Raw genomic sequence first — 23,124 nt, forward strand, 5'->3', positions numbered from 1 at the left:
TTTATTCATTTTTGGCGGCTTTGGGTCTTTGTTGCTGCGCGCGGGCTTTCTCTAGTTGCGGCGAGCGGGGGCTACTCTTCGTTGCGCTGCGCGGGCTTCTCATTGCAGTGGCTTCTCTCATTGCGGAGCATGGGCTCTAGGTGCGCGGGCTTCAGTAGCTGTGGCTCGCGGGCTCTAGAGCGCAGGCTCAGTAGTTGTGGCGCACGGGCTTAGTTGCTCTGCGGCGTGTGGGATCTTCCCGGACCAGGGCTCGAACCCGTGTCCCCTGCGTTGGCAGGCAGATTCTTAACCACTGCGCCACCAGGGAAGCCCCCTGTTTCTGTTTTGTAGATAAATTCATTTGTAGCATATTTTAGGTTCCACATACAAGTGATATCATATGGTATTTGTCTTTCTCTTTCTGAATTGTGCTGCTTTTATAAAATAAAAATATAACGTGCGTCGGAAGCACAGGACTGGATCCTGGGTTGACTGGGTTCTAGCCCTTGTTAATGCTGCTAATTAGCTGTGTAACTTCGGGTCACTTCTGAGTCTCTGAATCTGTGAAATGAGAGAATTGGAAAAGATCATCTCTAAGTTACTCCTCCCAATTTAAAAAGCAATGTGAGTCTTGATTGTACTGGATAATAATGTCATTTAGCATGACTATTAAACACTACTATTATTATGCTCCAAGGAATAAGTAATAACAGAAATAAAAATGTTAAGGTAAAATCGCCATCTTTATTCCTAAAAAATAAAATCCTTCTGAAAGAGCCTTGCTGTATTCCGCTCATCAGTGAGCAGGCCAATCTGTTCTCTCTGCTTTTGCTTAAGGAACCTCTTAAGTGGTTTTTAAAAACTACGTGAGGTAATTGTAGATTATAAAGTTGTATTAAATTATACAGAGAGAGTCCCCTGTGCCTTTTCCCTCGTTTACACCAATGGTAACATCTTGCAAAAGTAGCTGGTACAATATCATAACTAGGACATTGACACTGATGCCATCAAGATACGGAGTATTTCCATCGCCACAGGATCCCTCATGCGGCTCCCCCCTCCTGCCCTCATCCCCTCCTTAACCCCTGGCAACCATTAACCTGTTCTCATTTCTACAATTCTGCCGTTTCAAGGATGTTATATAAATGGAATCATTTATAACCTTGGAATCATGTGTAACCTTTTGGGGCTGGCTATTTTCACTCAGTGTAATTTACTGCTGATCCATCCAGGTTGTCACTGTATCAAGAGTTCATATCTCTTTATCGCTGAGTAGTATTCCATAGTATAGATGGACCATAGTTTGTCTAGCCATGTACCTGTTGAAGGACCTCAAGATTGCTTTCAGCTTGGGTTCTATTGTGAATAAAACAGCTATAAACATTTAGTACAGGTTTTTGGTTGGAGGTAAGTCATTACGCTTTAAGTTTTAACTGTTATAGTACCTGTATACAATACCACACCACCAGAATCTTTCCTATTTATTTGTAGTGATGAACACACTCCAAGGATGTTGAAGTGTCTAGTAACTGCCCAGGACCAGGAAGTTGTGAGCTGTGGAAATTCAACAAAAGCAAACGACATGGTTCCTACCATCAGGAATTTACAATCTGTTGGGGAAGCAACATTAAGACTGAAACATCTGAAATAACAAGACAGCACTGCAGGTCATCAGATGCTAGACAGCACGGTACAGAATCGACTCTTAGTGGAATCCAGAAATGGGAGAGAGGAGTGAAGGCTCGAGTGTTTGGGGGAGGGCACTGTGGATGAGGTGAGATGGGAGCTACATCTTGAATGATGGAGAATAATAATGATATTTAACATCTATTACGGGATGACTATGTGCCAAGCACTGTCCTCTGACCTTACTTATTTTAACTCATTTAGTCCTCATCGAGGTAGCTACTATTATCTGATTTTACAAATGAGGGAACAGAGAGGGTAATAACTTGCTCATCATCACACAGCTATCACATGACTGCCCTGGGGTACAGACCCAGGCACTCTAGCTTCAGCCCACACTCTTATTAATAATCACTGCCCCTTCTGTCTGCCTGGCAGCAATAGCGGAGGGCCATTTTCTGGTCATGATTAAATTCCAATCTGTGTCTTAGGTTATATTTTTACACAGAGCCACAATGAACCCTAAACATTACAGCTCTGGCTTCATTATTGTGATGCGTTCCTTATGCGTCAAGGTTACTGATGAGAAATTAAAAGTACTTTGCAAAGAACAGTACCAGCCTTAGTAACAGAAGAGGAAGTCTGCACATAATGAAGAGGACCAGCCTGGAGGTCTGTTGTGTGTGTGCGTGTGTGTGTGTGTGTGTGTGTATATCAGGGAGTGTAAACAGCAGGGCGGAGCCCTCCAGTTACACTGATCACCTGCACATGCAGTGAGAAAAAAACATCAGAGCTTGTTTCATATGTACCATGAAACACGCAGGGCTGGCTGAGCTCATCTCCTATGATGATTGTGGTTTTGAGTTCTCTGAACTGCTCCGTACCAGGGAAGTCACAGCCACGCTCAGCGGTTTCCTTGGTGCTGAACACGTGACATGTGTGATTACTCTTCTGTCACAGCCTTGACAGCTGCTCGGCTTTCCAGCTTCACTGTTTTGGCTTAAACAATGGCACGGGGCACCCTAGGAACCCGGCTTATTTGTTTGTTTGATTTTGTTTTGAAACATGAATGCAGCCTTGATAATGTCAGTGTTGCGAAGCCAGGGGTGGGTGGGGTGCGGGGGGGAGAGAGGGGCATGGGGAGGGGGGAGGTGTCGCAGAGTGAAAAGCTCATTGGATGGAAATCTGCTGACGTGGTACCTCCGGGGCTAGGCATTCCCCAGCTGGCTGAGTGCAGGGCGGGTCATCACCCCTCCACATCTACAAAATGGGGCCAGTTCGTGCCCTGGGTTCCCCGTAGGAGCTGTCATGAGGATCGCAGAGAATAAGGACCATAAGAATGTGCTATGAACTTGAAGTTCTGTGCAAATGTGTGCTATCATGGGAAATGAAACCCTCCAATGACTAGGCTTGCCAACCAAAGTTCATGGCAGACCAACTCAGGAAGAGGCTGTGGGTAAGGAAGACGTCTCCATTAAGGAAGAGAGATCTTTTCTTGTTTTTGCTCCCTGGAGACATGTTTTTGAAATCTGCTGAAATGTTCTCTCCTTGCTTTCGGCAGGCTTGGCTATTGAACATGTGATAATATTAGAAGCTCAGTGTGACAGGCAGAATGCCCAGGATGGGCAGCGGGAGCTCTGCACCCAAGTTAGGGCAAGAGAACTGTGCAGGGCATTTGTGCCACTCCCATCACCATGCAATCGGCTGGGCTCTGCTCGGGGGAAACCCGCCCTTGGGGCATGGCTGGCCCCTCTACTGGACTGGCGAGGCTTGTGTCAAATAGATCCGCACACCTGTATGAAACCTGTTGCTCTCGATGACAATTCTTGGTGTTTCCCCAGCAGAGAAGGCCATTTCACTGCAGGAGCTTCTTTCCAGCAAACCTTAGAATCTTGCTGCAAACTGGCCCCAGACACAGGCGGCACAAACGCTTTTCGAACTGACTGCCACAAGTCCTTGCACTGCGAGACCCCGGCACCTGGCCTGGAATCTTACAGAACTTTAATCCTCATTTTCTTCTTTGATGCTGTCGAGTTGGTGTGCAGAGAAAAACGGCAAGTGCCACCAAATGCACCTCCTGGCTCTTCAAATCAGTACTCAGCAGACAGAAGCAGCCCCCGTGAACAGGCAGGAGAGAGAGCAGCGCGCACATCCTGTGTCCTTGGGTATTTCAAAGGTCCTTGCTGATGCTGCGCCAGCGGGATTAATTCACCTGCTTCAGCAATCAGGGCTGTTTCGTCATCCCAGCTGAAATGTTTGTTTGTGTCACTGGCAAATCTGGGCAAAGGACTGGACCCTGTCCGCTCAGTTTACACTCTAAGATGGCCTGAAACACAGGTGCACGCCCACAGATAGCAGCCTGAAGACACTATATCCACTGGCCCAGCTCCTTCATGCTCCAGAGACTCGAGAGGTTCAGGGAGCTGCCCAAGGCTGGGGGACGCCCTCATTGCCCAGCCCACAGCCATGCTTCGCTTACCTCCACTGCCAAACCCAGGGGACACTTGGGTCCTTACCTGGCCTCTCTCGGCTTCTGACAGCCCTGACGGGGCTTCTCTCCTGCAAGCACTTGCTCATTTCTCCCCCTGCCTCCTTTCTCGTCTTCGGGCCTGTCCTTCCCTAACTGCACACATCCCCCAGCTTTCATCCCTGGTTTTTCCTTTTTCTTGCTCTCCCTGCCCGAATCTCTTTTACCATCAGGTCCAGACCTGCCCGGGCAATCATCTGAATCATCTCCCCCAGTATTTCAGACATAACCTAATGATTTAGAGAGATGCCCCTCAGATTCCTGGAAACTCAGAATGTTCAGAAATAACCCATGACACCCCCTCAACCCTCCCTCCTCCCCCGGTATTTCCCATATTCCTCAGCAGGTGGGAGCTCTAGCAGCTAAGCCAGAACCTGGGAGTAAGCCCGAGTCCTGCCCGCCTCTTCCCAGCCTCGTCCCCACATGCACCAGCCACCAGATGCTGTCAATCCTACCATCAAAGTGTGGAACGTGGCTTTTGCACTGCTGCCCTTCACCCAGAGCACACAAGCCAGAGACTGGGAATCGTTCCATCTTACAGGGGTCTCCGGACTGGCCTCCCTCGGTCAGTCTGGGCCACCTGCAATTCATCAACATTCCTACCAGGCTCATCTCTCAAGAACTCTGCTGCTTACGCTCTCTCTGTGATCTTCTCTCAAACCAAGGACAAAATCCTAATGCCTGGTGTGCCCCCCAGAGCATGCCTGGGCCTTCGTGCCTTTGCCCTGGCTGTTTCCTCTCCCTGGAATGTCCTTCTCTTTCTTTTAAATTTTTGTCCTTCCCTTTTAAATAGCAGCTCTTTACCTCTTCGTCAACACTCAATTCAAACACCAGCCCCTCTACGGACTGGCTCTGATCCCTGAGGCCCTGACTCGCTGTGTTGGGGCCCACACCCTCAGCCCACTCCAGTACTTCGTGACATTCTTGCATCTGTCCTCATCATAAGATGGTGAGGTCCCGGGCAGTGGGAGGGCCTTACTCCACTCCATGTCCTGCTTAGCACAAGCTCTATGGCCAAATGTTTCTCTCCCTCCTATGGCATCTGCAGTCAGTATCGTGAGTTTCATGCAATTTGGGGTTTCTGAGATACTGTCCTGTACTGCTTACCATGTCACGTGTTCTCCATTCAGGAGTTATGCATTGAGCACATACTAAGCGCCAGGCGTAGTACTAAGGACCAGGGGTGAAAAAATGAGTTCTGTTAGACTAGAAGCTGGTGGTCTAGTGGGCGGTAGGGCATAAAATTAAACTGTGATACATAGAAAACCCCTAAAGGGTTTCCGTCCCCAAAAGCAATAAAACGGGGCTGAGTGGTAGGACGCACAGTGGTTATATTCTTTGATGACTGTGTATCCAGGGTTTGCAGAACTGCTTTATGCACGTCTGTCTCCAGGCCTGATGGTAGCTGAGCTCTCAAGCGCTAACTGATTCATAGTTTAGAAAAACCCAACTTTATGCCCATATTATTCAATACCTCACCACCTAATTAAATGTATTAAGTATTTCTAAGTGCTCATCATGGACTAATATGAGACACATAACAGAAGTAGAATAGGGACTTCCCTGGTGGTCCAGTGGCTAAGACTCCGTGCGCCCAATGCAGGGGGCCCGGGTTTGATCCCTGGTCAGGGAACGAGATCCCACGTGCCGCAACGAAAGATCCTGCATGCCTCAGCGAAGATCCTGAGTGCTGCAACTAAGACCCGGCACAGCCAAATAAATAAAGACATAAAAATATAGTTTTTAAAAAGTAGAAATAAAACTGTTTATCTGGCATAATGAGGGAAGAAAGTATTCCTCTGAAATTAGGCCATGAGTCTGTATATTTGTTGGCAATCTAATATATACTACGTTTCCTTGACTTCTTAACCAAAGCACATGAAATACCATTTCCTTTTCTGGATGACTTAGAATTACTACACAGGGCTCTAATGCTCAAAGAACTGTGACATCTGAGGGATGTTTCCCCTGCTTACACCAAACGCTTCCAGAATGTGACTTTTCAAAAAAAAAAAAAAAAAAAGAGGAAAATCCCAAAATATCTGCTTCTCAATTTAAAAAATCTCCTGTTAACCTGTTAGTCATTGCTTCTTCCTGCTTTTAGTGTTAGCCTTTTAAATTCACTGCTTCTAATCTGTTGTGGCTGTAATACTAGAAAACTGAGAGAGTAAACCGTTCCCTAAAATAAGAACAGGACTTGAATGGGAACTGAGAGCCGATTCCTAGAAACCGGCCAAGCGGATTCATTCCCAGACGCTGTGCACTGACACCGGCAGCGCCTGTTGGCTCTTGCTGCCCGCTTCCTAAGATGGACTAGTGCCCCCTACCTGTCTCGTGGGGTAAGGCAGAGACTCGTTATGAAATGCTCCAAGTTTCTCAAAAGACAGAATGATTTTGAAAGATGATGGGTTATTTTTCAAGAAGGGATTAAAAAACCCCTTCAAGGGCTTCCCTGGTGGCGCAGTGGTTGAGAGTCCGCCTGCCGATGCAGGGGACGCGGGTTCGTGCCCCGGTCCGGGAAGATCCCACATGCCGCGGAGCGGCTGGGCCCGTGAGCCATGGCCGCTGAGCCTGCGCGTCCGGAGCCTGTGCTCCGCAACGGGAGAAGCCGCAACAGTGAGAGGCCCGCGTACCGCAAAAAAATAAAATTAAAAAAAAAAAATCCCTTCAAGTAGGAGGGTATTATTGGCCCTGTTCCCCACCAGCCGGCAGTATGCATGAACGATCACAGAGCTGCAGCTGAGCAGTAATGAAGAGATGAACCAATGGGAATAGCTCACCAAGTGGACTGACGTATGTGCTTAGTTACACCAAGTGCAGGTCACTGGATGTCTGGAGAGGGGAGAAAGCCTGCAAGTATGTCACCTTCTCAAAGCTTCTGATACAAAATTTTCTTGGTGACTCAATTTTGCAAGTGCAGCCTACGCAAAATGCTCCTCCCTTCTTTTATTATTTATTTATTTTTACAGTGTAACTGGTTTATAATACAGTCTTTTATTAAAACTCTGGCTCACAGAAATTTGGTATCAATTAATTCTATCTCAGTAGAGTACACTTTCAAAAAGTGTAAAGTTTAGAATTAGCAAGTGGGATTTTTCTGGCCATAAGAGTAGGAAAAAATATATTTTTTTAATCCTCCAGTGTTCTTCCTGCAAAGGAAAATGAACAGTTAATGTCAGCCCATTTCCAACCCACTCCCCCAATCCGTGAAACTGGGGTCCTTCACTAGCTATTTTGTTGAAGTAGGCTAGAGCAGTGGATTCCCATGACAGCAAGATTTGATTTTGAAGACTGAAATTATTAAGGCTCAAAGGTTGAAGTGTGAAATGAAATTCTGACTCAACGAATTCCGACATAACGAATACTTATGGCCTTGGCAATACATCTTAGCCATCATTCAAAGGAAAAAATAACATTTTCTCAGTGTTCGTCTGGCCGCAAGCTCAGTGATTATCAGAGGAAGACACAGACTCCTGCCAACAGATAAATCTTCCTAACAAGTGTGACACACAACAGTACTGGCTCCTTGCTTTCTGAATTCTGTGGTCTGGGCACCTTCTCAGAAGTCGCTGGAAAGGTAATAACAGTTTGAATCATGGAATCTATCTGCTTGCAAAAAAAAAGAAACAACACAAAACATTAAAATCTTTCACTAAACAGACAGTTGAGGAAAAGTCAACAATTCTTTTATCACCTTTACTTAAGTCTTAACATGTTTTATGATTACCACTTAATTCTTAGTATTACCTGACAGGAGATATGACTTGGGTTCTTTCCCTCGAAATAAAGTTCTCAATAGAACAAAGTCCAGCAGATGTCTGAGTTTAAAAGCCTATATATAGCCAGAGACTTCAGGCCTCACTGAGAAAAAGCAGCATGGGGACAAAAGAGAATGAAACTTTCAGAAGTGAAAAGCTATGGGTTATTTGTTTCATTGGAGCTTTGCATTGAAATTGTTGTCAGTTTAGTTTCACAAAGCATAAAAATCACATCTGGATCCAATACATACATACCCTGGAGATAATTCAGGAATATTTAATTTTCTGTGGGACTTGCTGGCTTTGCTACGATTCCACAGTTAAGATTTAAGAAGTGCTTGTGAAGGTAAAAAGAGGAACCCAAAGTGCTCAAGTCTGTCAAAAAGATGTTATTAACAATCTTTCTTTTTTTACTTCTGGTTCATTCTTTTTTTAAATAAATAAATTTATTTATTTTTATTTTTGGCTGAGTTGGGTTTTTGTTGCTGTGCACGGGCTTCTCATCGCGGTGGCTTCTCTTGTTGCGGAGCATGGGCTGTAGGCGCGCGGGCTTCAGTAGTTGTGGCTTGCGGGCTCTAGAGTGCAGGCTCAGTAGTTGTGGCACACGGGCTTAGTTGCTCCGCGGCATGTGGGATCTTTTAGTGAAAAGAGAACTTAATTTAGGGACCAAAATGCCAGAGAACTATTAGCCTAGGGCTAATGCAAGTTTCAAATGAATTCATGTACACAAAACCAGTTTGTTGTACTACACATGCATGCCAATATTTTGGGGGTAAATGTCTAAGAGCAGAGGAATAGAGTACAAAGTGATTCATTAAAACTCTGCAATCCTTAGATAAAGACATCTTGAAATAGGCATTACCTTTTGCAGATGTCACAAAGACATTTTTCACAAATCCAGGAAGGGGAAGATGTAAGGGGCAGACAATTCCAAGGAAAATCAAAAAGAGCTCGTAAGTGATGCTTAGGACTGAAGCCAGGCCTCACACCTCTACAGTCCAAATCCCAGAACAGAATCAGGCTCTGCTGTGACATCCAGGCTTTTCATAAGTGCTTCTTCAGGAATCCATTTTCACCTGTATCTCCCACAGTGTGTTCTAGACTGAACTAAATTTACAGGACATCATTTCACCCAGAGGAGGAGAGCAGGACCTTTGTGATAGAGTGGAAGGGGGCCCGAATGAGGTCTCCCTTCCTGCCTCTAGGCTGAGCCCACATGATGTGAGAACCTGCGATTAGGAAAACTGAGGCCACTCCCATGGCCAGAGAAGTATTTATAAACCCAGCTGTCTTGTTAGATAGAGGTAGTGAAGATCCCAAAGGCATTTCTTTTCTTTTTTTTTAAAAAAATATTTATTTATTTGGTTACTCTGGGTCTTAGTTGTGGCAGGTGGGCTCCTTAGTTGTGGCATGCGAACTCTTAGTTGTGGCATGCACATGGGATCTATTTCCCTGGCCAGGGATGGAACCTGGGTCCCCAGCATTGGGAATGTGGAGTCTCAACCACTGCGCCCCCAGGAAGTCCCTGCAAAGGCATTTCTATCTTTGCATTACGGGTCAGCAAACATTTTCTCAGGGGGCTGGGCACTGCCTCAGTTTCTCACACATAACGATTACTTTTTAGGCAATCAAGTTACTTCCAGGGTTGCAGTGATGCTCTAAAATTACTGAATAGCTAAGGGGCACCACGGAGAATGGTCTCAAGTTTCAGCTTGGTTCTATGGAAATCTGGGTCTCAAATGCCATTTTAGCTCAGGAATGTTTGGTGGCTCAACCCGTTGTGCAACACCTGCAGCCACTTTTCTCTTAAAATGACACTCGCAGAATGCTCTGGCCAGCCCAGACCTAGACATTTCTGGGTCATGTGCCCTATGCACCATCGCCACACCCTGTCAGAATGCAGCCTGACCTTTAGGACTGAAGTTAGGGTACGAAAACACTGACATGCTAAGTGTTCAAACGAAGTTTCATCTTAGGCTCAATAATCCTGACTCTTCATTTAGAGCTGATATATAGGAAGAAACGATCTCAAATTTATAAGGTTTTAATTATGGGTTCAACAGTGAATTTGCTTTTGGTGGAGTGGGAAGAAAGGAGAAATTTTACTAAATATAGTAAAGGCTTATCTATAAATAAGCACAGGGAAGAAAAACATTTTTAGGATGCCTGAGTCAGCATGTTTACATGGTATGATTATTTAGTTTGGGGTCTAATTACACTTTGTGACCCCAAATCCTAGGATTCTCCTAAGTTTCCTGTACTTCCCACCCCTACCTCCCCATTAATGTCCACATGGGAGATCACAAACTGATAAAGATGGTGACTTCCATGTTCAAAACACCCCAAGTAGGGCTTCCCTGGTGGCGCAGTGGTTGAGTCCGCCTGCCGATGCAGGGGACACGGGTTCATACCCCAGTCCGGGAAGATCCCACATGCCGCGGAGCGGCTGGGCCCGTGAGCCATGGCCGCTGAGCCTGCACGTCCGGAGCCTGTGCTCCACAATGGGAGAGGCCACAACAGTGGGAGGCCCACGTACCGCAACAAACAAACAAACAAAAAAACACCCAAATGCATTTAAGCATAAATGCAGATTTCTCACAATTGTTTAAGAAGTGTATTTTTATCATACTTACTCACTACAGAATTTCTAATGAGAAAGCTCATAACTCAAATGCCACATCATATATAAGAAGTTGGTGCTTTGGAAGAAGTATTTTGAACACTATTTTCTTCGATTCTTTAAGTCACTGATGTTTGGTGCTAATACTTGATGAGTGGTTTTAAGTCAAAGACAGAATGCAGTTATGTTCAACACATACAACATTTTGCATTTTAGGTTGCTTTATTAGAAACTTAAATTTAGGTGCATTGTTTCAATTTCTTTGGTCTAGATACATGATCTGTTTTCCTGGCCTTGGTCAATACTATCAAAGCCATCCCACTTAGCTCCCTGAATGAGCCCCGACTTGCTTTCCTTGCATTTCATGGATGTCCTTATCATACTCGACTGTACACAGCAACTCTATTATAAATTTGGAGAACACAGGCTTTGTATTCTTCCTGCTGAAGGACTACTCTTAACCTTTAATGACAGCTGTGTTTTCTCAATTTAATGAAATGTCTGCCAACTGTACTGGCAAAGCCGGTATCACACACTAGATAAGTGACATGATACTCCCCATGACTAGCACTACGTCTCTGCATCCTCACATCGTAAGTCTGCAAATTCTTCTCCCTATTCCAGTTAACGCAAGAGCGGAATGAGACAGTTCAGAGTAGGCAATAAACAATTCAGGTTTTCTGGAATGAACTGCCAATATTTATTAAAAAAAAAAACTAAAACAAACTTACCAGAACATAAGTATGAGTAAAAGTTATGTGACTTCGCAAATAATATAGCCCCTACTGTTAGGTGCACCAGATGCTGGACTTTTGAAACAACAGTTAAGCTTCGACATCACATCGCTTCCTGTATGTTACTGTCCTGTATATTTCTGTATGATGTTTGTTCCTCTGATTTACCTGGAATCAATGACTCTAGAGGGGAAAAAAAAGGACTCTTTAAGAAGCTGATCAATTTTGGGTCCCACATTAGAAAACTACCAAACATCAATAACAACCACGGGGATAAAACACATACATCACTGGGGAGCACTTCTGAGTAACATCTCGAGTTTATTTTCAGCTTACTGGCCTCAAGTCTCCCGGTGAAAGATTATTTGGAAGATTCACTTGCTGTCAGCACATGTACTAATTTTCTGATTTTTAAACTTGAGCACCTCCAAAGCAGAACCAGGTCAGCTCCAGCCACAACTTTTTAATTACGTAGGGTTTAAAAAGAAAGTAATTTGTAGCAGTACTTAGTGTCCAACAGAAACCACTCCATCTGTTAAACAACATCTGACTGCAAAAGCTTCTCTTACTGTCGGTTGATAGATAATGACATGGCACAGCCATTATCACCGTGGCAACAGTAATCGGAAACTATCAGAGGAAAATTGCACATGGTACTGCTGTCCCTTGAGCAGCCATGCCTCAGCTTCCTCTGGAGAATGCTTTCTCTGCAAGTCTGGTGTGCTCTAGGGTACCACCAACCCAGCACCGCTCCAAGACTACAGACCACGTGGCGATTTCACTAAGCCCCGCTCTTCCGGGATCATTCTTTCCACCAATGTGAGCACCTGCTAGGTTCCAAGCACTGTTCTACGTACTGAGGATACAGTAATGAATGAAGTTGACAGTCTGGGAGGGAAGTCAATAAACAAGTTAACAAATATATGTCAAGATGTACTAAGCACAATGGAGAACAGAGAAAGCAGTGGGCCTAGGGAAGCTTCCCTTCCCTCCTCTCTACCCTCACGTTGATTTTGTACCTGCTTCTCATTTCTCAAGCTCTGGGCACAGGTCCCGCGCCGGCACCGTGCCTTGCACGCAGCAGCTGCTCAGAAAACGTCTGTCGAATGAACCAATTCCTTTCTTAGGTCCCCATTCAACCTCTCCTGGGCCCAAGCCCAGGGGCTTAGGTCGGCTGCAAAGTCAGCGAAGCCCCGATCACACAGACGAGAGCTCTTTACAAACTTTAAAAATCAAAGTTGTTTTAGTGAAATAATCGCGCTGCAGAAGCGGGAACCACGGGAAGGGGTCTGGGCCTCTGCTCTCACGAGGGCAGCGGGACCACAGGAGGGCTGCGACACACGGCCCGGGCCCCGACGCCGTAGCCCCGGGCAGGCCTGGCCGCCAGAGCCCGGCGCAGCCCCTGCTCTCGCCGCGAACAGCCGCGGCCTTACTGAAGCTCCGGAAAGCTCACCTAACCCGGGAACGGCGGATCCAAGCCTGCTCCAGCCCCACCACCACCCGGAACGCAAGAACCAGCGGCCGGCCAACCGCGCTGCCGTGGCAACGCAACCTCCGCCCGCACCGGAACCGGAACCTTCATCTGGAAGTGACCCGTTCCCGGCGTTCCGCGGAACGACGAAACCCCGCCCAGCGCCTGTCCCAAGTCCTCCCGGAGCATCCCAGCAGGCCCGTCTACCCTTCAGAGAGAAGCCGTCTTCCCTCTCGTTTCGCCTCCCCTTGCCTCGGAGTGTGACCCTGATGGACATCCACTCTCTCCAATCAACTGACAAAACGGTTTCCGGCGGCCAATGGTAAGGCGATAGAATGCGGCTCAGGCGTAAGGACCGCCTTCAACCTGTCGGGGCGGGACGAGTAACATAATTGGTGAAATCCAGCAATTGAGGGCCAGGGTTCTCCAATGACGGAGAGCCGTTCGGCGCCGGTCCAATGAGGGCCTCCGGGGGGGCGGGCCGGGCCTCCGCGGGCCGGGCCCCGGGAAGGCTTCGGCTGGCTAGCCCAGGTCCTTGGCCGTCGAGAGCTCAGGCCAGCGTGCGGGAATGAGCGGGTCCCTGGGCCGGGCGGCTGCGGCTCTGCTCCGCTGGGGGCGCGGCGCGGGCGGCGGCCTGCGGGGCCCGGGCGTGCGGGCGGCGAGCTCGGGCGGCAGCGGCTCGTCGGAGCACCTGGACGCGCTGGTGAAGAAGGACAGGGTGGTGGTCTTCCTAAAGGGGACTCCGGAGCAGCCCCAGTGCGGCTTCAGCAACGCCGTGGTGCAGATCCTGCGGCTGCACGGCGTCCGCGACTACGCGGCCTACAACGTGCTGGACGACCCCCAGCTCAGGCAAGGTCAGAGCCGGCTGGGGGCGGAGCTGGGGGGCGACCGGCCTAGGCCACTCTGCGGGGTCGAGGGTCTGTCGGGCAAGGTCCGTCCGGGGGCTTGAGGGGATTTCAGACACGAGCTTCCACACGGGTCTAGGGGTGGGGGCCTGATCGACTTGAACTTGATCTCGAGGATCTGGGCCTCTGGGCTAACATGGGCAATGGAGTAAGTCCTAGCGGTTCCCCAGTCCTCACTCTGAGCTGAAAAAGGCATTTCGGGGCCAGTGCTCTTCAGCCGAATCCAAGGAGCGTGGTCAGCAGCCTGACTCCCTGCTCTGCAGGGCTGGGGAAGTGGGCAGAGAGGGATACAAGAAGAGCCATTAGAGGTAGGCACTTCGGGGACACTTTGAGGGGCTGCCCTGTCTCGTGGATAAGGAGAGGTGCTGTTGATGGCGGGGGGAGGGTCGAGGTTGCCCTTGTCTGAGGCTAGGGGCTCAGAGGCTGGCCTGTCGTGCCTCAAGGCTCGGGGTGACAGGGACCGTTCTCTGTTGCTGCTACAGGAGCGGTTGACACAGCTTTTGGACAGGTCTTAGTTGGGATCTGGTGTGGGAGAAAAAGACATGAAATTTATTTTTAGATACTCAAGGATGGGGGAGATTTGTGGTGGCTAGGGATTGGAGAGGCTTGTGGGGAGAGGGACGAAGAATGACTCCTGGGCCCTAGCTCACTCAAGCTTGGAGCTCCAGGAACCGGTCAGGGTCTGGGGCAGACACAGTACTGTCTGTGACTTTTCAGTGGCCCAGAGGGGAGGATGGAGGACCCCGACAGTTAACTAGCATCTTTTCTGATGAGCACCTTGCTGAGAACCTTACCTGCATTCTTCTGTTTTATCTTAGGGCGGGAGGAGAGAGAGGCCAGAACACCTGGGTCTGCTCCTTGGCTGGGGTGGGTGGGGTTGTTGGAGGCATTGGGGGGACCGTGCCTGTACCCCCTGAAGGGTGGCATTCCAGTTAGACTTTCAGTGACTGAGTTCTCCCCGAGTTTCCTGATGTTGTTTAGAGACAGTGTTCTAAAAAGTGTTTTAGGGCCTCAAGTTCTATGGTAGTCTACATTCAGAATTCTGTATTTTGCTCTTCTACGTTTGAAGTTGTCAATCATAGTCATTCCAACAGAGATGGGACAGGCTGGCGTCAGGGAAAGGCTTTGGGTTAGACTCCTTTGGCCAGTCAGCTGTGCAACCCGAGGCAAGGTACATGACTGCATTTTCCTTTTCGGTAATATGAGGATAATGAAACCACACTTGGCAAAGGTTTTGTGAGGAAAAAAGGGAAGATAAAACTTTTAGAAAGTGCCTTGTCCTCTTATCTCGCACTCAGAAGGCATCCATTAAATGGTAACCATTTTATTATTAGCACTTTATGGTTTTAAAAGTATTTTTTCCCATGGAATCTCATCCTTATAGAACTCTCGGTTTGGGTGGATGGAAACAAGGAGTGAAGGCAGCTTTGAGTTACCAGGAGGCATATGTAACATTTCCATGTGCTGTGCCCATGATCCTTCTCCCTTCCTGGAGTCCTGGAATGCTACCAATTGCTGGCTTTTTTCACATACAGGGTGATCTGCAGTCTTCATGCAGCAGCAGTGGCGTCTCTGCCTAAAAGATAAGATAGGAGAAACTACTCTGTAATCTTTCTGCTGGGACCTTGCCTCAGGCCGCTTGCAAATTGCCACTGTGGTCCTTAGTAGAACGTTGTGTTGTTGATATCTTGCTTAGCTTTAAGTTTTGAGAGTCTTTGGTTTATGAATTTCTGTTCTCCTGTTTAATATAACCAGAGATGGTATAACTGAGTCACTTTGCTGTACACCTGAAACATTGTACATCAACTATACTTGAATTAAAACATTTTTCTGAAATATAACCGGAGATGGGCTATACTGGAATATGGCCAGTAAACTGAAAGTCACAGCAGGAATAAGAATGTTTGCCGAGAGCACTTATGTATCTGACTTCCAGTCTTCTGTTCTTAAGTGTTCAAACAATAGCAACAGGAATTTAACCCTTAAATTTCTTGCCCATTGAGCTTCATCAGACCATTACTTATAGTTAGTGAATGTGTTGCATACATAACACGTCTTTCGTTGCCTAGAAAAGTAAACCTTAGGGTAAGTATTAACCTCTAGACTCGGACAGGGTGGTATAAGCACGTCATTAGAGTGGGGAGTAGTTTAGCCAGGGTGAGGCTTTAAAACATGAAGATTCTTCATCTTTTTGCTCTCCACACCTTCAGGTTTACCAAGAGAGACTGACAGGCTGTCTGATGCTTGCTTTTGCCAGCTAAAGATATGTCTGTGAACTTTTCCCAGACCCAAGGTCACTTCTAGTAACAGGATAGGGGCTTCTGCAAAATTGGCCTTTCCTGTTTTCTTGTGCCAGAGAAGGCTGAGTTTTAGAAAGGACCCAAGTCGGAGGAAGACCCTCAGACACTGTCTCCGAGTTCTGGGCGCTGGGTCCAGGGAGTATGGTGCACAGAGGTGTCGGCCTGAGGCCTGAGACCCAACGAAGCAAGGTGACTGAGGCAGCTTTGCGTTTTGGCCTTCCTCAAGGTTTGTTCCTTTTTAAAAATATGGAGCACCCACAAGACGGCCACATAGGGTCACGGTGGATGGATGTCACCATATCCTGCTCCTGGTCTTAACAAAGACTAATCTTTGCTTTCAGTTGCGAAAGTAACATGTGCTCGTGGGAGAAATTTGGAAAACACTGAAAATCTAAATAAAATGAAAATCCCCTGTAATTCCGTATAAACCATTATTATTAACATTTGGATCTAGTTTCTAACAGTTTTTTTTTTTTCTTTTTTAACAGAGTTGAGATCACCCATGTCTATATATAGCATTTTGCCCCCCTGAGAGCAGGGAATGTGTCTTCTGCGACTCCCTGAGCACTGTGTGTGATGCTTCTGCAAAGCGAGCGTTCAATGCGTGTTTTAATGAATAAATAAATGCTTCTTTTATTTATCATTTTATCATAAACTCTCTTTCCTGCTCTTAAAAACATTATAGACACTCGAATTTCTGCCTACTCAGATCACCACTGTATTCCTCGAATCGGGAACAGCGTCTGTTGAATGAATACCCATCATCCTATCGTTGAATGGTTCTTAAGTATTTGAAAATATGCCCAGCCTTTCCAGTATCAAGGAATTTCAGGCAGTAGTAGAACTATGACGTTGGTAAGCATTAAAAATCAGATAACAAGTGTGCATGTGTGTCTGGTGGGCAGGTTGTATGCTGCAGATGGGGGTATAAAGTGGGGCCCACACTTGGAAGGAGTGACTCTCAGTACCCAGTCAAGTTGAAGGTGGACAGAGCTGAACACCCAGCTGTTTCACTCCCGGTTATTTAGGCTACATCAGGGATCGACAAGCTTCCTTGTAAAGGGCCAGAGAGTAAATAGTTTAGGCTTTGGGGGCCTGGTGGTCTCTGTTACACCTATTCAGCTCTGCTGTTACAGTGTACAGCAGTCAGGGACAACACACAGACGAATGAGCGGGGCGAAGTTCCAATAACACTTTATTTACAAAAGGATGTGGACCGGCTTTGGCCCGAAGGCTGTAGTTTGCCACCCCTTTGTCTAGAGAGACTGTCCCCTGCATGTGAGCTAGGAGATGCACGTAAGGGTGAGCACTGCAGTGTTCCTTGTGATAATGAAAAGTGGGCAAGAACAGATCTTGGTCTGTTAGCAGCAGACTGAAGAAACCAACTGTAGCTTAGTCATGATGGAAAACTAAATTGTGGTTAAAATGAATTAGATCTAGGGACTTCCCTGGTGGCGCAGTGGTTAAGAATCCACCTGCCAATGCAGGGGACACAGGTTCAATCCCTGGTCTGGGAAGATCCCACACGCTGCGGAGCAACTAGGCCCACGCACCACAACTGCTGACCCTGTGCTCTAGATCCCGCGAGTCACAACTACTGAAGCCCGCGTGCCACAACTACTGAGCCTGTGCACCGCAACTACTGAAGCCCGCGCGCCTAGAGCCCATGCTTGGCAACAAGAGAAGCCACTGCAATGAGAAGCCCGCGCACCGCAACGAAGAGTAGCCCCCGCTCTCCACAACTAGAGAAAGCCGCACAGCAACAAAGACCCAGCACAGCCAAAAATTTTTTAAATTAAAAAAAAAAATCTAGATGTATTCTCAAAAAAGGCGATGCTTAGTCAAAAAGCAAGTTACAAAAGGATAATTGTGGCTTAACGCCGTTTGTGTCTATAAATGTTAAAGATGTGGAACAGTCCCATGGATTGCAGATCCATGTGTCTTGCAGGTGGGGCTCACAGTGGGGCAGGAGTGACAGATGCCAGCCTCCGGCCAGAGACCACCTCTGGTGGTCAAGAACCTGGCCTTTGGACTCCTAGACATCTGGACTCAAATCCTGTCTCTACCGTATGTCAGCACCGTGACGCTGGTTAAGTTATTTAACCTCTCTGAGCCTTCATTTCTTCATCTGTAAAATAGGGATGATTATACATAACTTGTAGGAATTTTGTAAAGATGAAATGAGATTAGATATGTGAAAAACTTAGAGTATGAAACTCAGGAACCCTTAGCTCAGTAAATGGTATTTTTATTATTGCATTGCATGCTTCACTGGTATGCATTCTTTCCTGCATTCTTTCCCTGCATTCTTTCCCTCTGTTTACTTGCGTACATTGTCAGGAGAGCATTTCTGTGGAGGGTGGGGTAGAGGACACTGACGTGGAGACAGTAGCCACAGTGCACCTGGCGCTGTGGGAGCTTAATTCATTTCACCAATTATATCTTATTTAATCTTCATAACAAATATGTGAGGCATAGAGTTATTCCCATTTTACAGAAAAGGAAACAGGTTGAGAGATGAGCAGATTTATCTGAGACTGTATTTACACGCCAGCCAGCCACAGTCTGCCGACCCCTAAACCAGCGCCTTGACCCTCTCGGCACCGTGGTTTACTTTTTGTCAGGCAGTGCTAACATCATTCTCTTAAGGAAGATGGAGAAATGCGTGATTCCAGGAGGAGGTGACATGACTTGCCCGAGGAACAGAGCCTCGTTAAGTGGCAGAGTTGGCATCAACCCGCGTCAGACCCTGAAGCTCGTGTACTGAAAATCTACCGGAAAAAAAGAAAACTGTAATTGTGATGCTCTTACGATTATTGTCCAAACCAGGAATGGGTCCAATATTCTGAAATGTCGTGAATTTTGAAAAGTACCTTTTGAAAGTTCTGGAAGGGAATTTTCCAGAACATTTTCTCCCCTCTCGCTTGATACTTCAGAACGTGACATTTTTTTGGTGGGGCAGTAGGTGTATGTAGAACAGATTTTGTACGACAGCCTCCTAACGCCCAGTCCTAGTGTTACCTGTTATATAACTTGGCAGTCACCATTTTCTGTCCCAAACTGAATCAGTTTGTCATCTATAAAATATGGTTATCATTAAAATCCATTCTTGGGTATGCTTTTCTAATTTTCAAGAGTTGCTCTCTGATTCTGAGTTATTCCATATGATACTTACAAGAATTATCACTGTATATTACAGTTACTGAAAATTTAAAGGATGAGAAAAATTAGCCATGTTTAAACAATTAATTGTGAATTGACAGAATTTGTTTTAGTTTTCAATTCATGAATGTAGTCTTACTGGAAGTTTCTCACTTCACTCTGTAGGAAGCAATTTGGGTATTTCCTTAAATATTTAAACTTGTAATCGGACATTTTAAACATGGAAAATGGCATCGTTTAGGAGAGATGCCAGAGCTTTGCTTTGACAACAGCCGCCTGTAACACCTGATAATCTAAAAATTAAAGAAGTAGTTAAGTTTAATTTTGATAAACTGTCAGCTGGTAGGCACCTTGGATGCTGTCACGATGCCATGTGTTCTGAGGTGGGTTCTTCTGAGTTCTTGAAGTTATTAGGACAGTCACAGGCCAAGGGGTTTGGAAGGAGTTAGCCTCCCTTGCATGTGACTGTATGTTGGTTGTTCAGGATGGTGGAAAGCCCACTTATTTGGGTAGTTTTGGTGGTTAGGATGGATTTCCTTCCTTCCCTTATAGTTGGGATGTATGGTCTGCAACAATGTAATGTATGTTTACTTGTTGCCTAACGCTTTGGTTGAGTGTGCTACCATAAAAACGATTGATGAAAGCAAGTCATTCTTTTACTCAACAAAGATTTTATTTTTAAAAATTGTACTTTTTAGGATTAAACGTGTGGTTTTGGGTGGCCCTCAGATGGCAAATTTGTTTTCACCTTTGGTGTGTTTCAGAAATTGTAGGCACTCGCCGAAAGAATCAGTAGATATTCATTGCCATGAAAAGCTTAATGCCGTGTATTATTAATTGGAAAAAAAAACCCAGATATAATATTGTGCAGATAAATGGTTCATGTACATAAATGTAACAGATATTTAAGAAAGTTTAGAAGTATAAAGTTCATATTCTGAACGTTTCTTAATCTCCCCCCATCATAAAGTATAAAAAGATGTGTTATTGGAAACGTAAAGTTAAGTTCTGATAGACTCTTTGTGTTTGAGGGTAGAGTTAAAAAAAAAAATCCAAAACATACAGCTTACATGCTAAGTAATTGTTTATGTAGCACCAAACATCAGAGTGATGAAAAACTTGAATTCAAAAAAAAAAAAAACTTGAATTCATCAGGGTATTCAAGTATAAAGGCATTCTGATGGTTAATGGAATTTGCCCTTTATTGGTAACCTCCAAACCTCTAGCTGATTTTTTTTTTAAACAGAAACCCAGAGTGGCTTAGAAGTGAGTTTTTCAGGGCCTATAACGTTGTAACCATTTCTCTCTCCATGAAGTCTGTCTGCAGAAGAAAGATAAAGCTCTCTACTAGGGGCCCTCTAGCGCTGTCGGTCAGAGCGAAGTTGCTGTTTTTTAGAAAGCAGTGACTTTTAAAAGAGAAAAACACATGGTATCTTGGGAAGGTTATTTGTAATATAACTCATATTGGTAATCTTATTTGGTAAAACTCATCTGATAATAAATGGTAGGACATCAAGAAAAAGGTTTTGTATTTTTAGTTTGTTTACACAAAAACCACCACTTGACCAATTTCTAAAATTTGTGTAATACTGTCTTTTGCCTGAAGACTTTGTTGACTTTTCTGTTTCGTTTATTCGTACATTTAAAAAAGTATACTTCATCTCAACCTCTGAGTAGAAAAGAAAGTAAAAGGTAAGGAGGAATTTAGAAAAGAGTGAGTGATCTTTTCTGCCTTAAGACTGAAACCACACTTCCTTCATAGCCATCATCCTCGTGACACAGCACTGCACAGAGTTATCCCATGGCTGCACTGTCCCTGAACGTACTTCATCTCGGTGTGTCCTCAAAGCCATTGTCTCTTAGGGCAGGGAGTGGGTCTCACCCCGTGGCCCTGTGCCTGGCCCAGGACGTGGACCTTCATGAGCTTTGGGCCTTTCCTTCATTTCACTCAGTCCCTGCGAGTTCTGTGCTGAGTCAGATCAGCTGTCCCATGGAGAGCTCATCTGAGGGGCTGAATAGGACGAGGGCCACAGTCTAGCCACAGGAGAGGGATTTTTCTTTGGGCAAAAGAATTATTAAAGATCAAAGCCAATGACTCAGTGTCTGTAAATTCACCAGCTGAGACAGGCACGGAAAACATTAGGTGGGGGCTGCCCAGTGTGCCAGTGAGTTACCGTGATGGATCCATGTTCAGTAGTCCATTTGGGAATGGAGTGGCATTTCTTTCGTTTGTTTGTTTTGCTGAAAACGTGGCCCGCAGAAGCATGGGGAATATAGCCTTCTGTATCTTGTGTCACTTGCATTAACCAGTCAAGTTCTCTGCCATTAATCCAGGGTCGATTGTGTGTCAGGTAGTTTATGAGAGCCTTACTTAACCTGATTCTCATAAAAACTTTGTGAGATAAGGGTGGAAACAGAGGATGGAGGCCTCACTGTTTATAATTGGAAGAGTCAGCGGTCCATTCAACTCAAAAGCTTATGCTCTTTGTAGCAAATACACGGTCCCCCAGGGATAGGGAGCCAGGAAGGGTTACGGGGTGTCCCTAGGAGCGGGGAAACGTATTTTGCCGTACAAGTATTTGACCACTGAAATGACAGTTAAATGTTCTTTCCCCGTAGGCATTAAAGACTATTCCAACTGGCCCACCATCCCACAAGTGTACCTCAATGGCGAGTTCGTGGGGGGCTGTGACATTCTTCTGCAGATGCACCAGAATGGGGACCTGGTGGAAGAACTGAAAAAGCTGGGGATCCGCTCCGCCCTCTTAGATGAAAAGAAAGATCAAGACTCAAAGTGAGGGTGGCCCACGCGAGGAAGCCGCTGGTGTCAGAATCTCACTGCCAGAAAAGCCTTCCTGATTCTGGTTTTTGCTCTTCAGATGACTGTTTGCACTGATTCCTCCAGTTTGTAAACAGCCTGGTGATTTTAGCATGTCTGGTGTTTGAGCAAGGAATATCCTATCGTGAACGTAATTGTAACCACTGCAGTGTCATAATCAGTGTCGTACGACGAGATTGCTGTACACACGATTCCTTCTTATGTTGTCCTTTGCTCTTTGCTTGATTCAGGAGTAAACCTAGGAGCTTTTGAATCATCACTATTATTCATGAGTCCTCTGCAAATATGTCAGTCTGCAAAGATCATATACCCCCCCATCCCTAATTTTTTGTAACTTGTTCTGTTAAGAAAAACGATGGACAAGGAAGAAAATAAGATAACTGGGGTGTTGTTTTTTTTTAAATAAACTGCCAACCCAGGGATACCACGTGTGAGTTGTTAATCTGAATAGCAATAAGTATTTGTCTTCGTCCGTTTGGGATGCTATAACAAAATACCGCAGACTGACTTATAAACAACAGATACTGATTCTCACGGTTCTGGAAGGTGGAAGTCCAAGATCAAGACTGTAGCACATCAGGTGTATGGTGAGGGCCTGCTCCTGCTTCACAGACAGCTGTGTTCCCACTGTGTTCTCACAGAAGCTCTTTGGAGTCCCTTTTATAAGGGCACTAATCTCACTTACGAGGGCTCCACCCTCATGACCTAATCACCTCCCAAAGGCCTCACCTCCTAAAACCATCCCTTTGGAGGTTATATGTCAGCATAGGAATTTTGAGGGGACACAGACATTCAGTCGATAAGGACTTTTAGCACCTCTGACCTTTTGATTTTAGGAATTAAAAGTGATTCTCATTCATACTCTTCTGTTAAATTTGCCACAAAAATTGCCATCAAGCTGTACTCTAATTTTTCGAAGGGAAGTAAGTGTTGTGAACGTTGAGAGGTGTTGATGATCCAGTTGGAGGCTTGGGCGGACTGGCGAGAAGTGAGGTGGGGAGGCTGGAGGGAGGCACCCCGCTCGCCCTTCTCTGAAGACCTGTGCTTGGCCACCTGTGCTGCACTTGGACAGGGAGCAGCATTAGCAGCCGTCCAAAGAATGGGATCTCATGAGTCTTTTATTCCTTAAAAATGGGGCCTTTGGGCTTCCCTGGTGGCGCAGTGGTTAAGAATCCGCCTGCCAATTCAGGGGACATGGGTTCG

General features: G+C 46.0%; 1 protein-coding gene, 1 long non-coding RNA gene and 1 other non-coding gene across 3 annotated transcripts; 1 reads left to right on the top strand and 2 right to left on the bottom strand.

Moving 5' to 3' along the window:
• Positions 1 to 7,107: 7,107 nt before the first annotated feature.
• Positions 7,108 to 13,016, bottom strand: LOC116749546. The gene is made up of 3 exons (XR_004348634.1): positions 12,264 to 13,016; positions 11,242 to 11,427; positions 7,108 to 8,525 (listed from the first exon to the last, which is right to left on the bottom strand). It is a non-coding gene; the product is annotated as an uncharacterized LOC116749546 (long non-coding RNA).
• Positions 11,737 to 12,011, bottom strand: LOC116750243. The gene has a single exon (XR_004348942.1).
• A 201-nt stretch (positions 13,017 to 13,217) lies between the features above and the next one.
• GLRX5 (glutaredoxin 5) lies at positions 13,218 to 22,345 on the top strand. Its single transcript, XM_032624492.1, has 2 exons — positions 13,218 to 13,569; positions 21,702 to 22,345. The coding sequence occupies exons 1-2, from the start codon at positions 13,284 to 13,286 to the stop codon at positions 21,878 to 21,880; spliced, it is 465 nt and encodes a 154-aa protein (XP_032480383.1). The 5' UTR covers positions 13,218 to 13,283; the 3' UTR covers positions 21,881 to 22,345.
• The last annotated feature ends 779 nt before the right edge of the window (positions 22,346 to 23,124 follow it).

This window comes from Phocoena sinus, chromosome 2, assembly GCF_008692025.1.
Source record: "Phocoena sinus isolate mPhoSin1 chromosome 2, mPhoSin1.pri, whole genome shotgun sequence".
NCBI lineage: Eukaryota > Metazoa > Chordata > Mammalia > Artiodactyla > Phocoenidae > Phocoena > Phocoena sinus.

Coding starts and splice junctions, on each gene's coding strand:
- GLRX5 (XM_032624492.1), top strand. CDS start 13,284: ATGAGCGGGTCCCTGGGCCGGGCGGCTGCGGCTCTGCTCCGCTGGGGG. Junction 13,570..21,701: donor CGACCCCCAGCTCAGGCAAG/GTCAGAGCCGGC, acceptor CTTTCCCCGTAG/GCATTAAAGACTATTCCAAC.